Here is an 18,513-nt window from a genome sequence, read left to right on the forward strand (position 1 = left end):
ATTAATTTGGCTTGCTACATACAAGATGTGCTTGGGGCAAGGAAAGGCTAGAACTGATCTCTCCAGATACCGGGGAAGTTTGGCAGAAATTGCCCAAGACTCTGTGAGAGAGAGAGAGAGAGAGAGAGAGAGAGAGAGAGAGAGAGAGAGAGAGAGAGAGAGAGACACGGAGAGAAACGCAGAGAGAGACAGAGACAGAGAACGCCAATTCTGGGGCCTAATCTATGGTTTCTCCAGCCTAATTTCTAGGAGCTGGTTGCTTTGTGGTGGAGTGGAAAGAGTCCAGCATTAAATAAAATCAGGACACCTGGATTCTAGTCCCTGCCCTGGCACTATTGTTGTGTGATTTTAGGCAAACCCTTTGCCTCTTCTGGGCCTCAGTTTCCTCCTCTGAAAAATGGGGCAAACAGTCGAGATAATATCTAAGGTTCTTTTTGTAATAGGTATAGCATCTGGCTGCAGGGGAGGTTAGGGAGAAGCATCTGGGGTGGGGGTAGGTTCAGGGACCTGGAGGGCTCTCAGAAAAAGAAAGGGATGAAGAGATATAGGCAAGCCGGAATGGGAGAAGTAAGGGCATGGAGAAGTGGCTGGCGGGAGGGTGATTCCTGGGCATCTCCGCAGTAAGCTAACATCATGCAAATGAAATGCAAAACCACATGCAAATCAGATCCAACTATGGTTTGGCACTCGGGGCTGTCCGGGGCGCCTCCCTCAGAAACGGGATGCAGCGCCCCAGTCCCGAGTAGAGGAGCTAACGGCGGCGGGCGGCAGCCCAGAGCTCCGCCTGCTCCCGCCCCCGCAGCACTCCCTCCTTCTCTCTCCCGCCCTCCCACCCCCGGCCATCCCTGGCAGGGTAGCAGAGGGTGCCTGGGCCAGCTGCGCCCCTGTCTCTCCCTTTGCCTGCCGGCAGCCACACTGCGCCTCCTTGTTGACGAATCCGCCAATTGTCCTGGGGCCCCGGGTGTTGCCCCCACCCCCGGCCTTCCTCTCTCCTGTCTGCCGGCCCTGCCCTCCTCCCTCCACCCTCCCCGGCCCTCGGCTCCTCCCCGCCCCCTCTGCCCGCCCGGGGACTGCAGACTGCGCCCAGCCGCCGCGGGGAACGGCAGTCTGGGAGGCACCTCCGGCGGCCCGCCTCGCCGCTGAGGTCTGCTCGCGGCTGCGGCCACCTCTCGGGGCGCTCCTGCTCCCAGCCGCTAGGAAGCCCCCGCCTCCCCGGAATCCCCCCCCTCCCCCAGCCCATACCACCCCCCTCCCCCGCCCGCGGCTCCTGGAAGATGCCCCAGCGGGCACGCACTCCAACAGGAGGGAGCAGCAGCGAACGAGCCAAAAAGCAACAGGTAAGCGGGCTTCCTTCTCCTGCCGCCGCGCCTCCCCCCTCCCCGGCCCAGCCGCCTGGCCCAGTCTAGCCCCCGGCCCCGGCCCTCGAGCTTCCTTCCGGACTCAATGCGGGCCCTGGCAGAAAAGTTAGGCTGACGACTTCCCATCCTACTGGCCTGGGCTGGGGGGACCGAGGACCCCCCTTCTTTTCCCCCCACTGGCGAGCTGTGCGCAGGGCTCTGGGGAGCTCAGAAGCACCCGCACTCCGCAGCCCCCTCTCCATCCCCCCCATCCCGACGGCGGAAGGACTGCGATGGCTGTCTCAGGGTCCTGACGGGGGAATGGGGAGCCCCCTCCAGCAGAGAGGCGGCCGTGGGAGGGGGGGTGGGGGTTATATTACCTCATTATTGCATCAGGTCGTCTGCCCAGGGGACCCAAGGCTGGGCCGTAGTGGGCAACCTGAGCAGGAGGGGTTTTGGGGTGTCGGTGGAGAGTGGTGAACAGGGCCAGCAGGGAGCCGGCACCGCGCTCCCAGTGACTGGCCGAGAAGTTCGGGAGCCCGGGGGGAGGGGACAGAGGGGCAGCGGGAAAGAGGGATTTAGCCCCTGCCCGTCTCTCTGCTTCTCTTTTGGGATGGCTGACCTGGCAACTGCCGGGGATGGGGGGCGAAGGGTCTAGCCATGTGGCCTTAGGAAGGAGCTGATTTCGGGGTACACTCTCCCAGCGCCCCTGTCCTGAGGCCTTGTATCTATGGGCCAGTCGGGTCGCCTACACTGTCCGCCCCGCTCCCTAACACACCCCCCTCCATCATTTCCCCCTTCTCCTCCCCACCCCACCCCCCTGCAGTAGCCAGCGATTGGGCTTCCTGGGACTTAGGCGAGCAAGGAACCGGCCGGCCTGCCGGCGGCGAGCAAGCAAAAACGACACAGGGTCCAAGGGGCAGAAGCCGGCGGGCCGGGCCGCCAGTGGGCCTAGGGCGCCTGGTGACCCGTTGGGCCCAGAGAGTGACGCCGGATAGGTGCATTTCTAGGCCAGGGACAGAAACCTGGGCCCAATACCTGCGTGAGCATGTCCAAGCGTGCATCTTGTGTATGTGCGTGCACTTGTGCATGTGTGTTTACTGCTGTGGATATATGAGTAAGCCCACACGTGCGCTTGTGGGTTTGCTTTTCCGACGGCGGGTCTTCCTGAAGGCTGCGGCCCACAGCAGTTCCTCGGTCAGCCTTGTGTCAGCCGATCCGTGTTGGAGAGCATTTTTGCTGGGGACCGACGCCTCGGCATGGATGGATGTAGTGCTTGTGCGCCCCGCCCCCCAAAGGGACCCGCAAGTGGGTGGTGGTGCTACTGGGGTATGGATCACAAGTTCCTGGACCCCTTGACCCAGGGACCTGCTGGTCCAGATAAAAGAGCCTCGGATGGGGGGTGGGGAGGTGGGGGGGGAGGGGAGCACAGTGTTCCTGCCTCCGTTGAGATGAAATGAAAGGCTGTCTTTGTGCTGTCTCTGTGAGGCCCCAGTGCCCTGGAAGGAGACACCAAAGTCACGAGTGGCTGGGGTGGAGCAGGCCTGAGGCCATTTTAGGCCCCCTTCAACTCAGAACTGGGGAGTAACCAGCTCGAGGTGTTGAAGAGGGATGATCCAGACGGTGCCAGGCTGGCAATGTAAGGACCATGCACCTGGAGGAAGCTAGTGGTGGGCACCATTGCTGTGAGAGAAGAAAAAGAAGCAAGAGAAAGGCTATGGTTTGGGCCCTTACTGCTGCCTTCTTTCCACAGCTAAATGGGAGACTCCACCTTGGCTGCCATTGGCAGTAACTTTTCTTAAAATGTTGAAATGGAAGGGACCAGAAAGACAGTATAGTCCAGGGGATTCAACAGACACTACCTCTATCATGAACTTGGATGGAGAAAAATTACATCTTTGTATCCACTGAGGCCCTTAGCACAGTGCCTGGCCCACAGTAAGCCTTTAACAAGTGCTTCTTGACTTATTGATTTGACACTAACCTTTGATTTCCTTTGTTTTCCCATATATTTCATTACATGCATTTAAAAATATTCTGTGATAAAGTCCACAGTCCTCCCCAGACTGCCAAGGGAGCCCCTGATCAAAAAAAGGTTAAGCACCAGTCTAGTCTAACCCCCTCATTTTTCCAAGAAGGAAACCCAAGGCCCAGAGAAAGGAGCTAACCTGCCCAAGGTCATACCTGGAATGAATAGTAGAGTTTGGGTTAGACCCAGGTCGCTGGACTTTGATTTCAAGATTTGACTTTATCCAGATGGGACCTTTTCCTTCCATTGCTGGAGATCCCAACCTTTTGCAATCCAGGACTCTTGGTGTCCAATAAACCTGTATGAGCTTGCCGTACTAATACAAGTAAATCAAATATCAATTAATTCATTTCTATGGAATAATAGTTATTTGCCAAAAATTGGGAGTATATGTTCCCCAGTTTGGAAACCCCTGCTTTATGGGATGATCTTTTGGCTTCATATTGGGAGAGTGAGGTAAAGAAGGGGAGTCTAGCCTTCAGGACTCTGCTAACTGGCCTTCACTGCCATCCTCCCCAAATCTAGAGATCCCTGACCATTTCCCTAATTTCCTCCCCACCAGGACACTCTGCACCTGGGGTCCCAGAAGGCATCAGAAGAAAAAGGGCTAGGATGTCTCCAAATTAGAGGAGAATTAGAGCTCTGTCCCCTTTCCCTGGACTGAGGCTGGGGTCCTGCTTTGGGGAAACAGCAGGCCAGGCTACAAAACTGTGCTTAGAGCTCCCCCTGCAGGAACTTCGAGGACCTGTCCTTGAGGTCCTTTCCCGGGAACATTGGCAGAGTAGAGACTTGACCCTTTGAATAACTGTGGGATTCCTAGGCTCTAGGAATGAGTGGGTGTCTCCTCACACCCTTCTGCCTCAGAATGAAACGAGCTCTGCTGGTTTTTTTCTGGGTTTGAGTGTGTGTTTGTTTTTGAGGGGAGGAAGGATAGGACCTGGGAACTGTGATTTCATCTGCAGAGAACTCCTGCTATCCGGCATAACTCTAGCCTTGGAGAGGTGCCCAGGGGACACGGAGAGTTTAAGACACTTATCCATGAACATGTAGATAATAGCCAGCTTCCTGTTGGCTAAGACCCTCAAGCTACCCCTACTGCTTGAATGAAGGAGGCTGAAGAAATTCTTCATCCGGCCTTTCCATCTTCAAGGTGAGATGCCAGAAAAGAAAGTTACCTGTTAACCTTTTCACTGACAATCTAAGGCTGTCACATTTATCCTGTCTTTTTCCCTACCCCACGTTTACCAACTGACCTCAAGAAGGAGACCCAAAGTGCCTAGCCTCTAGTTCTTGGACAATCAGTCCAATCCAATTTGATGAGCATTTCTTTATTAATGGACAGGTAGATAACTCAGTGGTAAACTTGGAGTCAGGAAAAGCCGAGTTCAAATCCTGCCTTGGACACTTAGTAGCTGTGGGATGATAGTCAATCAAATAACATCTTTCAACTCTTTTCCTCGTCTATAAAATGGGGCTGATAAAACCACCTGCCTCCTAGGGTACATGGATAAAAATGAGATAATATGTAAAAGACTTTGTGAATGATAGCTACTATTCAAAGTGCCTGCTACGTGTAAGGCACTGAGCATATTAAGACAAAATGGAAGAGGGAGGCAGGTCTCAGCCCTCAAGGAACTTGTATGCTCCTTGGGGGATACGACATGTAAGTAGAGAAGTACAGATATGATGGTTTGAACAGGGAGCCAGGCCTAAAGAGATAGGACTTCCCAGAGGAGGCAGCCTTGCAGTACCCGAGCTGAGCCTTGAACAAAGCTGGGGATGGAAAAAGGAGGGGGAGTGCATTCCAGATTGGGGAAAGGGCAGCCTAAACAGTATTAGGGAGTGCTGAACGTTCAGGGGAACAGCAAATAGACACCCCTTTGTCAAGAATTTAAAGGGAAGGAATGTCCACTAAGCTCCCTGAAGAAATCTAGTGCTCTCCTGCCTCCAAATGCACACCTCTTCAGAAGTATGGGTAGTGAGTGGTGGAGCAAGTAGGGGCAGGTGCTCTTTAGGGGATGGATGGGAGAGTTCTTGGTACTGTTCTTCCCTTTCCTCTGTTTGGGGGTCAGAAAAGAGCCTTCGAAGTTATCAGGGAATTCTATGAGATTCACTTAGGAATGCTCCCTTCTCTTCCCCACACTCTCAAGGGGTGAAGTGCGCACAATCTGAAGCAGACTCTTTCCCTTTAGGGAAAATGGTAGCTCACCCACCCCTGGTCCCCTTCCTCAACTTAAGCTGATAGCTCCTGAAGAAGCTAGGTGGCTCAGGGGAGCTGGGCCAGGCCTGGTTCAGAGCGTGGGGTGAAGTGGGGGATGGAGAATGACAGGGACAGGAAGGAAGGATGCACCTAGGGAGGTAAATACCCATTGTGGCCTACTAGAAGGGAAAGGTGGCGTTCCAAATCCTTGGCCCTTTGCCCATTGCAAGGACATGCCAAATTGTTTGATATGGAGGTGGTTATTTAACAGGTTGGGCTGACTCTGCCTCTATTCCCTGAGCTCCCCCTCCCCTGAGGGAAACCCTAGCTTTACAAGCTCTTTAGTAGGAAGGGGGATTCCCAGAGAGACCAGGTTAATTAGGTGCTACAGAGTTGAAACTCTTGAAGGCTCCTTGGCTGGGGGCCTACTTGGTTCCTATTCTGCAGTCCATGGATACAGGGCCTGAACATGCAGGGAGGAAGAGGAGCACTTCTCCCACTCATCCTCCACAATCCTTCCCTGTCCCTCTTATCGCTTTAGAGCAGACTCACCCATTTCTGTAGGCCTGGCCAGCATTAACCTTTGCCCTAAAATAATTTGACCTCTCTTTAGAGAGTGGAGGAGGTCATCTGAGCTTCCAGCTTGAGGGTGGGCTCAGTGAGATGAAGGTTAGGGGAGACCCTCCCCCCAAGGAGTTGTAGAAAGAATTTAAGCAGGTGGGAGATCCGCATCACTCAGTTAGATCATAGGATCCTGACTCTGGATCTGGAAGAGCCCACCCAGCTGAGGAAAATGGAGTTAGAGTGAGTAGATTGTTCCAGGTCACACAAGTAGTAAGCATTAGAAGTGGGTTTTGAATTCTCTGGTTGCAAAACTGACTGGTTCTTCTTTCTTCCTTTTATTCTCTTTCTTTTTTTCTTTCTTTCCTTCTCTTTCTTTCTATCAGCTAATTTTTAAAAAAATTATGACATTTATTTTTCTCCCTCCCACCCAGAAAAAAAAGAAAAGAAAAAAAAATCCTTGCAACAAATTAGCACAGTCAAGCAAAATAAATTCCCACATAGGCCCCGACCCCAGACATGTCTCACTGGGCTTTGTCAGTCAGTCCTTCACCTCTGTCAGCAGGTGGGGAGCATTCTTCATCATCTATCCCTGGGAATTGTGGGTCATGCTTGTGTTGGTCTTTTAAAGTTGTTAATTGTTTCCAATGTTGAGGTTAGAGTATACACTGTCCTTTGGGTTCTGCTCTCTTCCCTTTGGCCAGTGGTGCTGCTGCTATGGTCTATATTGCCTCTCTTGAGGACTAAGCTGAGGAGCTGAACTGCCCCAAAACTCCCACCTCCTCCCCCCACCGAAAAGTCAGAGCAGGCTGACTCTATACAATCACTATTCTCAGGCAGAAGTAGGCATAATGCACCTTCCTAGCTCCTGGGCCTGGAGTCCCTTACTTACTCCATCCTACAGTGCCACCAAGAGTTCCCGTGAATGGAGGCTATGCAGGAAGGGGGAGATAGTGCTTCAAGAGGCTCTGACAATTGGTCTCAGAGCGTCCCCGGCCTTCCTTCATCGTTTCCTGGCCAAAACCACTTCAGCAAAGGCCTGATGTGGCTGCAGGCCATTGGTGGCTAAGAGGGGTTTCCCCTTCAGGTGGCAGTCATGCCCTTGGGGCTGGCATATCTAAGGGCCCTTGTGACATGAACTGGAGTGCGGAGATGACTCACATCTCCTGGAAAGGAAATGAGATGCATGAGTTCCCTGCCTTCCGCTTAGGTAGGAGTCAGAAGACGGAACCCTAGGGCAGAGGTGACCCTGTGTTGAGTCACTGCCCTGTGAAGGGCAACAATCTGTTCTTTGCTCTCTATTGCCAGTGTCCCTACCCTATTCTAGACCTTTCACAACTCCGGATGGGATAGCACCCTGCCTAGCTGGCTTAAGGCCTCATTATCTCTCTTGGGCCACTGCCTCTTCACCTTCCATTCACCCAGATAAATCTGAACTCTTGAATCACGTCATTGTAATCTGGGCACAGTAGCTGGCACAGAAATTGAGACTAGATCTGTGATTTCCTTGGTATGAGGAACTCCCAGGTGAGAAAGGCCATCTACCAGTTCAGGTGGGCACCAATTTAATCATAGTAGCCTAGAGCTCTAGGAAGTTACATGACTTTGCCCAGGGTAAGCATGTATGTGTCAAGAGTTAGGATTTGAACTCATCTCTTCCTGGCTTGGAAGCCAGCTCTATCCATTAATCCATACTGCCTCTAACATAATAAATGGATTTAGTTTTGGCCCAGAATTCATTATCTTTCCCCTAAGACCTTCCTGTCTTCCTGACTTGCCCTAAGGGCACCTCCGTCCTCACACCCCTCAGGTTCACAACCCGAGTGTCCTCACTCTTCATTCTCTCTCCCCACCCTAACCCCCCATATTCAGTCAATTGCCAAGATCTGTCTATTCTACCTTATTAACATCTCTCCTATATACCCCCTTTCTTCTCTGACTCTGCCACCAGCTTGCTTCAGGCTATCATCACTTCGTGCCCAGACTCACGGTCTGCTGGTTGGCCACAAGTCTCCCACCCTGGACCATCTTCCACTCAGCTGCCAAAGTGGTTTTCTAAAGCCCAAGTCTGATCATGTTACTCCCCCTACTCAGTAATCTTCAGTGGCTCCCTATCACCTCTAGAATCAAATGTGCAATCTTATTTCATTCAAAGCTCTTCATAACTTGCTTTCTCTCATCTTTCCAGTCTTCTCATACCTTAGACCACCTCCCCCTCCCTTAGCCCCATGTACTCTGTAATCTAGTGACTTGGACAAGATATTCCCATGTCCTGGTAGCGTTTTCACTGCTTGTTCCCAGCCCTGGAATGCTCACCTCACCTCCTCAACTCAGCCTTCTTGCTTCAAGTCCCAGCTAAAATCCCACTTTCTTCTAGAAGCCTTTTCCAATCCTCCTTCAATCGGTCAATCAGTTAGCATTCACTGAGTGCCTTTATGTGCCATACATGAAAGAAGGGCAAAAAAACCCAGTCTTTTCTTTTCAAGGAGCTCGAAATCCAACAGGACAGACAACATGCAAGAGATGGGGGCTATCTCAGAGAAGGCCCCAAGATTAAAGAAGACCAGGAAAAAGAGATTTCTTCTTCTTCTTTTTTTAAATTTTATTAATGTATTTTGATTTATCAACAATCACTTCCATATGCTTTTGAGTTGAAAATTTTTCTCCCCTTTCTCCCCCCACCCTCCCCAAGATGGCACACAATCTGATACAGGCTTTACATTTACATAACCCATTCAACATATTTTCACATTAGTGAAGTTGTAAGTAAAAATTAAAACCAATAGGAGGAACCATCAGAAAGATGAAACAAAACTCAACAGAAGGTAAAAATAAGTGATAGCACTTCGACTTCTATAGTTCTTTCTTTGGATGTGGACAGCATTTTCCATCCCGAGGCCTCTGGAGATGTCTTAGATCCTCGTAATGCTGAGAAGGATTCAGTTTAACAATATTAGTCATTGCATAACGTGGCTGTTATTGTGTACAAAGTCCTCTTGGTTCTGCTCACTTCACTCAGCATCAGACCATATAAGTCTTTCCAGGTTTTTCTGAAGTCAACCTGTTCATCATTTCTTATAGCACAATAGTATTCCATTACATTCATATACCACAACTTGCTCAGCCATTCCCCAATGGATGGGCATCCTCTCAATTTCCAATTCTTTGCCAAAGAGGTTTCTTCTTAAGCTGAGACTTGAAGAAAGTCAGGGAAGCCAGGAGATGGAGGGAGAGGACTCCAGGCCTGGGACACAGCCGGGGAAAATGCCTGGAGCCAAGAGATAGAGGCCCAGCTAGGAGACCACTGACTGCTCAGTCTTCAAAGAGGAGGTTTAAGAGGACTGAAAGGCAGGAAAGGGCTTTCAAACAGAAGCTTTTCTATTTGATCCTGGAGGCAGTAGGGAGCCACTGTGATTTACTGAATAGGGGGTGACCTGGTCAGACTTAGTTTTTAGTGGAGAATGGACTGGAGTGGGGAGAGACTTGTGGTATAGGGAGGACAGCCAGAGGCTAAGACAACAGTCCAAGTATGAGGTGATGAGGGCAGGCGGGGTGGGGGTGGGGTGCAGGGGAAGAGGCCTGGCAGTGTCAGTGAAGCCAGTCAATAAACATTTATTAAGTGCATATGCCAGGCACTGTGTTAAGCATTGGAAATAAAAATACAGATAAAACCCAAGACAGTCTGCCCTCAAGGAGCTTCCCATCTGATGAGTGAACGTGACACACAAGGAGCTGAAGAGGGGAGGGAAGGTCCCTGGCATGGGGACCTGAAGTCCCACAGCAACGTAGTTTAGGGAGACTGGGCTGAGCCCCCTCCTTAAATGGAGGGCCTGAAGCCCATTGAGTTGCTTCCAGTCAGAGGGGGAAAGAGGACATATAGGAGAGATGAGAAGAAGGTAGAAAGACAGGATATGGGTATGAGGGTGTGGGTGAGAGGGAGAAGCTGAGGAGGACACCTAGGTTGTAAGCCTAGGCGACTGAGGGAGGATAGTACAACTAGATGTCCCAGTGGAGAGAAATACTGGGCCCAGAATCAAAAAGACTGAGTTCAAATCCAGCTTCAGACACTTACTAGCTCTGTGACCCTGGGCAAGTCACTTAACTTCTGCCTGACTCATTTTCCTCAATTGTAAAAGGGGATCATAGTAGTACCAACCTCACAGAATTGTTGTGAAATAATATTTATAAAGTGCTTAAAGGAACCGTGTCCGGTGTATATAGTAGGCACTAAATGCTTATTTCCTTCCCCTCTCCTCTGAGATTGTCTCCACTTCTGTATATATTTTGTCTGTATGTAATTGTTTGCACGTTGTCTCCCTCATTAGACACTGTGCTCCTTGAGAACAGGAACCGTGTTTGCCTCTCTTGGTATCCCCATCACTTAGCATACAGTAGGCATTTAATACATGTTTGTTTACTTGGCACAGCTGTTCATCTCTCCCTGAGCCATTCCCTGTGCCTGGAATGCCTTCTCTTCCCAAGCTTGAGGAATCCCTGACTTCCTGTACGATGCAACTCAATCATGACTTTTCTTTAACCCCCCTTTAAAAAAAAATTCTGATCTTAACAAACATCAACTAATTGGAGCATTTCCATATTCACGGAACAGAGAGGATTATACAGGAAATTATATGGGAAACTGTGACTCTGTTATGTAGGCCAAGAAATTCTTGCTGTTGCCTGTCGCCTTGACCTCCCTGCTCTGGGCCTTTGGGATCCAAGGCTCTTCCCCAAACTGCAGCTCTCCCCTATGCCCCCCTCCCCTTCCAACTGGGCCTTTCCTCACATTCCTCCCTTGCATGAACCCTTTGCTCCAGTCAGACCAGGCGAGACTCCTCACTGGGCTCCCAAAATCCTTAGGTGGCCTCTCCAAGCCTGCACTGCTCTCTCCCTCCTCAGAGCCTGCCTGATGATTTTGGCTCCCTCCACAGAATGAGCCATTACATTAGCTTTTTAAAGACCGATTCAGTACCCCAAAACTGCACAGGGGAGAAAGAAGCCAGGATGCCTGCTACCTTCTTGTACCAACTAGTGATTCTCTGGGCTGAGCTCAGCTGTCTCTACAAATGCTCTCAATGTCAGTGCCCTGGAACAAAGCCTCATTGCCTTGTCCTAGTTTCTAATCTTTTTTCCCTCGGAACTCCTCTTCTTCCTCTGATTCACCTGTGTTGTTTTACTTTTATTCATCTGGTTTGGGCATCTTACCCTGGGTACCTCCACTCCAGCTGCTCTGATGATCAGAAGAGCTGGCATTGCAGCATCATATGTTACTGTAGTATCCCCAGTTCTCTCATTTGGGGCACTGAGTTCCCGGAGGCAGAAAAGGGGCCTTCCTGTGTCTGATCTTGAAATTAGAAGCCCCAGATATGCAGTCAATTCAACCTGCCATTGGGAATGCTCAAGTCATTTGTTTTGTCTTTATCCCCAGCATTCAGCCCAAAGCCAAGCATAATAGATACTTGATGATTTATTGATAAGTGAAATCCATTGATTAATTCAATTGATCAATCGTAGGATCTCGAGTCTTCCTGTCACCATATCTACAACACCCACCTAGTAGTCTCTCAACAAAATGAAAATCCTGATGCTTAATAAAGATTTTTCTTAATGATGGATGGAGCATGGAACTTTTTAGTGTAAAATGAAAAGGCTTTTGTCTTTTAGGCTTGAAAGGGTATAAATTTAGAGCAGGAAGGAACCTGGGAGGCCATCAAACCCCTTGTTTAGGCAAAAAAGGGATGAGAAGTTAAGTTATTTCCCTGGGGTCACATAGTTAATGACTCTGAGGAGGGACTTGAACCCAGGTCTTCTTGATTCCCAGGACTAATGACTTATCTAGTATAACCACACTGTAGTTTTTTGTTTTGTTTTGCGAGGCAATTGGGGTTAAGTGACTTGCCCAGGGTCACACAGCTAGTAAGTATCAAGTGGTGTCTGAACTCAGGTCCTCCTGACTCCAGGGCCAGTACTCTATCCATTGTGCCACCTAGCAGCCCCCACACTGTAGTTTTAAAAGTTGATGACCAGGAAGGGATCAACAAGCATTTATGAAATGCTTAATTCATCATGCAACTTAGCTAAGCAATTATTAAATGCCTTCTGTGTACAGATGCTCTCTGATTAAGGGAGACACAGTTTAGTCATATGGTTTAGTGAGAATTATCTGCCAGATCCTAAAAAACAGAAGTAGAAGTAACATATGGAAATGGCAGAGAGGCAATTTCAGACTGGATAAATAAGGGGGAAAACTTTCTAGTAATTAGAAATATCTTGGAGTATAATAGAATAACTCAGTAGTAATAGTTATGGTACTTAATCCTGGGAGGTAGGGGCTATTATCCCCATTTTACAGTTGACGAAACTGAGGCAGATAGCAGTTAAGTGACTTGCTCAGGTCACACAGTTGGTAAGGGTCTGGTATTGATCTTCCTTCCTCCAGGAGTAGCACTCTATCCACTGTGCCACCAAGAAAAATAATTTTCCTATCCCTGGAGTTCTGTAGCCAATGATCTCCAAAGCCGGTGAGTGGTCAGCTAGTCAAAGAGTGAGCACATGGGTCACATCCCCCACCACAGGCAACTGCAGTAGCCACACAGACAGCTTTCCAATGCACGTGTTCTCTCCTTGTAGCTCTAGAACTAGGAAAAGGCTAATGACTCCTGAGGGACCCCCTGGAGCCCCTTTCTCAGAGAGAACCCCAAAATTAAGCTGACTGGGAGCATTCTCCTGTTTATAACTGGTAAAGACCAAGTGCCTTAAACCAGACACGATCTTGATTAATGGCATTTCTCTTATCTTGTCGTTTTATGGACACTATCCTATGGTGATGCTCACTCTTCTTATGACATTCCCTTGTTCATGGCTGACAGAGACCAGACATCCTGGGGGCACTCTCTTGTTCTATGGAAACTATAATTTTGACTGACAAAAGACATAGGCATCCTGAGTGAGGAGAGGGAACACTTCCTTGCTATATGGGTATATAATCTGTGCAGCCTGGCCCCAAAGTGAGCTCATTTCCCAATGAAATTTGGAAAGAGAATTTTGAAATTTGAGAGAAATAAACATGTACACACAGCCTAATTTGTTTGTCTCCTCACTCTCACTCTCCCCTAAATCGAAGTCAGTTGTCCAATTTTCTCATTACTACCTAGGCTCAGAGGATAGAGCGCACATAGGGCTGGCAATCAGGAAGATCCATCTTCCTGAGTTCAAATCCAGCCTCAACACTCACTAGCTGTGTGACCCAGGGCAAGACATTTAACCTTGTTTGCCTCAGTTTCCTCATATGTAAAATGAGCTGGAGAAGGAAATGGCAAACCACTCCAGTATCTTTGCCAAGAAAACCCCAAGCAAGGTCATAAAGTGTCAAACAACATGCAACAACACGTGGAACAGCTCCACAACACATTTCTCATATCCATTGTCTTCTCTAGCCTACCACCTTACCTTAGGTCAGTGCTGCCTCATCTCCCACCTCCAGATTGGCCTCTCTGCCTCCAGTCTTCCCATCCCATCTTCCCTGAAGCTGCCAAAGTGGTTTTCTTAGCCTCAGCTCTCACAGTGTCACATCCCTATTCAAAAAATTCCAGTTATTCTAGTATCAAAACTTATTTCATCATTACATCATCCTTTATTTCTATTTTTGTGTTTTCTGACGTACATATTTATTAGTTAACAGTTTTGTGTGTGTGTGTGTGTGTGTGTGTAGTATTACTAAGTACACCTATATCTTGGGGGGGGTGCAAAAAAGTTTTACTGTTAGGGCATGCCATCAAGAAAATTTAGAGACATGTTTTTTAAGCAATGGCTCCATGGTCCATGGGGGATTCCTACTTTTTTTTGGTGAGGTAATGGGGTTAAGTGACTTGCCCAGGGTCACACAGCTAGTGAGTGTCAAGTGTCTGAGGCTGGATTTGAACTCAGGTCCCCCTGACTCAAAGGCCAGTGCTCTATCCACTGCACCACCTAGCTGCCTCCCTATTTGTATTTGAAATGGATTAGATGACCTCTGAGGACCAACCCAGATGCTTCTGTGCTAAGGGCAGAGATTCTTTCTTGGAAACTGGCACATGCAGAGAAGCCTAGACTGGGCTGCAGAATATCTGGGCTCTAGTTCTGGCTCTGACACTCAATCCCCAGGTAACTCCAATTGCCATCAATAAGTATTGCCCTCTTTTGTCTCCTTTTTAATGAAAGACATGAATCTGTAGACCCAGTGCCCTACAGGAGCTTACAGTCTCTTGGGGGAAGATAACACATAAAGGGAAGCTGATGGGGGTGGGGCACCAGAGGCTACTCAAGGAGAGGGGAGTGATGTTATTGGACTTGAACCAAGCTGAGCCCCTGATGGGAAATGAAGTTGAAGGAGGTGGCACGGCTTAATTACTTCTTTCCTCTTCCACACACCTGACTCCTGGAGCTGCTCTTGCCATAATAGCCAAGAACTGGCAGAAAAGTAGCCGCCCATCGACTTGGGAACAGACAAGCACATAGTGGTGTGTCAATGGAATGGCATTTCACTGAGCCAGAAGTGGTGACTGACAGATCTGTAGGGCCTCAGGTAGAATTGATTGTGCGTTTATGCAGCGCCGGTTAACTGATCACAATGATGTGAACAGGGCCCTTGGACATACTTACCTGGGGTCCACGAAATGTTTTTAAAATTTTGATAACCGTGACAGTGTCTTATAAACGTTTTGATAATGACATGGGTATCTTGTTAATGCTGCTTATTTTGCTTGATTCATTTAAAATCCTGGTTCTGAGAAGGGATCCTTGGCTTCACCAGAGGGCCAAAGGGTTCCATGACCCCTCCCCACCAAGAGTCCCTAAGTCTTGTTCCAACTCTGACATTCTACCCCACCCAGTGACTGACTCACCTGCTAGGCTCACAGCAGGGGCTCAGGAAATACTTCCTGTTGGCAATCATAATAGCACACATTTGCAAAATGCTTAAAGTTATCTTTGGATCCATTTTACAGATGAAGAAATTGAGTCTGAAAGCGTATAAGTGACTTGTCAGGGTCACACAGCCAGGGTTTGAACTCAAGTATTCCTGACTTTGGTCCAAGCCCAACTCACTGTCCGCTACACCCCCTACTTGCCCATGGTGAGGTAGGCATGTGCACCCATTTGGTAGGATGAACTTCTGATAGATAGCCCCTGACAGTTGTCTCTGTTCTTTCTCTTTCAGAGCGGCTGGTCCTCAGTAGGCTTAGGCCCTACGCAGTGATGACAGGAAAGCGGCCCCCTGGGCCTCTGGACCCCATGATATACAACAAGTTGGCCCTCCTTGAGGCAGATGCTGGGCACAGGCCACCCGCAGGGATCTGCAAGTCAGGATCCCTGCCCGGCCCGGGAAGTGAGGGCCACCTGGGTTACAAGGGAAGCTATTTCACCTACCCCGTGGGGAGCCCTGAAGTGGGCCATGACGGTTTGGCTGGATGGAATCCCCACATGTCCTACGGCGGTGTAGTGGCTGGGCAGTCCCTGAGGGCGGACAGCATGCTCATGAACTGTTTGTTGTACCAGCGAGAAGCAGAGAGCGTTCAGCCGGTGGAGAAGGGCCGGGACCACGCAATGAGGAATCTGCTCCTGGCCCAAGAGAAGTGGGCAGGACATCTAGACCACCGTGACCCACTGCTGCAGGCCACCCGGGCTTCTCCATACCTGGGCATGAAGGGGCCAGGGCCACCGGGTTGTGCCCCGCTGGCAGCGCCCAAGCCTGTATATCGGAACCCCATGTGTTACATGGATCCTGGCTATGGGCCACCGTCATGTTTGGCCCTGGGGACCCCAGGGACTGAGAGTGGGACCAAGAGGCCGCCAGACATGGACTGGACGGTTGCTGCCCCTTTATTGCCTCAAGGAAACTCCCACTGCTCCTTGGCCTCGACACCCAGCAAAGGTCAGCACCTGGAGGGTGCCTTCCTCCCTCTGCCTCCAGGCGGGGTGTCGGGCAAGGAGGCCATGGCCAACCTTTCATCCTACCAGGTGGCCTTGGACAAGTACCGTGCCATCCGGAGTGCCCTCTTCCTGGACTCCAAATATCCTCCGCCATATGGAGGGCACAAGAAACCAGATGAGGGGCTCCCGGGCTCCTGGACAAAGTTGCCACCACCCCCTGTGCCTACCTACCAGGAGCGGGCACCCTCCCACTACCCTCTAGCACTGCATGAGCAGCCTCTTCTATACCCCCCAGGATATCCGCCCCCAGAGAAACCTAACAGCTCTGTGCTTTCTCTGCAATCTCCCAGCCCCTACAAGAACTTCAGCTATAGGGGAGGCGGGCTGCCCGGGACCTACCCACAGCAGCAGACCACCCGTGGGCCCTGTGTCCCCTCTGCCAAGCTGGAAGGCTGTGCCTATCCCACGGGCCCCATCCAGGTGAGCTCCCCTGGCCTGAAGGCTGGGACAGCTGCCTCCCATGAGCCTGAGCTGCCACCCACCCCCAAGTGCCAGCTGGACTTCATCTCTCAGACGCCGGGTTATGCCTTTGCACCTCAGGACAGCCTGTCGCTTTATGGTCCGGCCCTGGGGGCTGGAGGGGCATCACCTGCCCAGGATGCTCCCCGGGGCAAGCTGGGAGCTAATCAGCACAGTGCGTTCCAGCTCGTGTGTCAGCATGCAGGAAGTGGAGGGCCGAACCTGAATGCAGGTTCCCAAAGGGAGGCCTCTTGTCCTGTCTCCCACCCTGCGAAGGCTGAGAAGCCCAGGCAAGAATCGCAGGACAAGAAGTGGTTGTATAGCTTTGGTAAGGAAGAAGCCAGACCCAGGGCTGGAGTGGAAGAGCCTTCCCCTACACCTGTTGTCATTCCAGACAGCCCTGCCCCCAGGACTCCACCTGGCAGCGGTTCCCGGAATCTGCCACCTTCGCCCAGGGAGCACCCGCAAGGCCTCAAGCAGACCGAGGGCACTGCGCCCCCCTGCTCCCCGCCCATGCCCATCATCAACAATGTCTTCAGCTTGGCGCCCTACAGGGACTACCTGGACAATCGATGTGAGAAGGTGCCTGACCTCCCCCTGCCCAAGGCCCCGCCCCTCAGCACCACATGCTCCCTCCTGGGGCCCTGCCCAGCTGCAGACCCTGAGGCATTCAGTGAGCTGCCCGAGGAAGCAGAGGGCAAGGATGGGCACGGCCAGGAGGGCGGGGTACTTCTGCTACCTCCCTGTGGGAAGCCCCGGATGGAGCCTGGGGCCGATGCTAGCAGCCAATGCCCGCCCAAGGAGGAAGTGGCACTGGATTTGAGCCTCAAGAAGCAGTTGGCTGAGCTCTCCAAGGGGGCTCTAAGTCAGGGGTTGTCCACTGAGCCTGTGCCATCCACAGATGGGGCAGAAACTCACCAGGCTGTCCAGGAGGAGCAGCCCAGGCTGCCTGCTCCCCCTCCCCTGGTATCCGCCGTGGTTGAGACTGCCCCAAGGACTAGCTTCCACAGTTCCGTGGCCTTCATGTTCCACAAGTTCAAGATCCTCCGGCCAGCGCCCCCACACACCCTTGCCCCTGCCCCTGCCCCCTCCCTTGCCCCTGCTCCTGCACCTGCCCCTGCCTGTGTACCTGCTCCTGCCCCTACCCCTGTCCCTGCCCCTACCCCTGTCCCTGTCCCTGCTCCTGCCCAGTCTGCCAGCCTCCAGCTCCTCACCCAGCCCTTGCAGGTAACCTGCTTCAATGTGACTCTGCCAGAGCCTACGCCTCCCGCGCCTCCTGTTGCGTCTGAGCCAGCCCCCGCCATAGGCAAGGCCAGCAGGGGTCCGGAGGCTGCTCCCACCCAAGTGGGCGGCACCGAGCAACATTTCACAGGCCTCCACATGTCCCTGTGTGACGCCATCTCTGGCTTCGTGGCCCACACCTCGCCGGAACGGCTCCGGGAATGGCTGCAGGAGGCCGAAGAGAGTCCATCTCTCCCACTGCCTCCGTCGTCCTCCCCAGCCAAGGGCCAGAGCAGGCCCCGCGTGGCTGAGGGGCGGGCCCGAGACACGTGGCTGAGCTGCGCGGGGGTGAAGGGGCTCTTGGCGGAGCTGCTGGCCCAGCTAGAGACGTTCCTCTTCACCCACAAGTGTCCCTTCCCCCACGTGGTGCGTGCCGGAGCTATCTTTGTGCCCATCTACCTGGTCAAGGAAAAGTTGTTCCCGCGGTTACCGGGGTCCTCAGTGGACCACGTGCTCCAGGAGCACCGGGTCGAGCTGCGCCCTACCACGCTGTCAGAGGAGCGGGCACTACGGGACTGTGCCCTTGACGGCTGCACCTCCCGCATGCTTAAGCTCCTGGCCCTCCGGCAGCTCCCAGACATCTACCCGGACCTGCTGGGCCTGCAGTGGCGTGACTGTATCCGGAGACAGCTCGGTAAGGACCCCCTCTCCTCACCTTCTTTCCACCCCCCTGACCC

The 18,513-nt window shown here is 51.6% G+C and overlaps 1 protein-coding gene across 1 annotated transcript in view; it reads left to right on the plus strand.

The window, feature by feature from the left end:
* Positions 1-558: 558 nt before the first annotated feature.
* Positions 559-18,513, plus strand: part of CUNH15orf39 (chromosome unknown C15orf39 homolog) — a 30,158-nt gene continuing 12,203 nt past the window's right edge. The window contains exons 1-3 of the mRNA XM_078151599.1: positions 559-567; positions 668-1,337; positions 15,324-18,470. Of these exons, the coding sequence (XP_078007725.1) occupies positions 559-567; positions 668-1,337; positions 15,324-18,470 (3,826 nt within the window). The remainder of the gene's footprint in view (positions 568-667; positions 1,338-15,323; positions 18,471-18,513) is intronic.

The sequence above is a fragment of the Phascolarctos cinereus genome, unplaced genomic scaffold (genome assembly GCF_003287225.1).
Source record: "Phascolarctos cinereus isolate Bilbo 61053 unplaced genomic scaffold, phaCin_HiC Scaffold_3;HRSCAF=262, whole genome shotgun sequence".
In the NCBI taxonomy this organism is placed as follows: Eukaryota; Metazoa; Chordata; class Mammalia; order Diprotodontia; family Phascolarctidae; genus Phascolarctos; species Phascolarctos cinereus.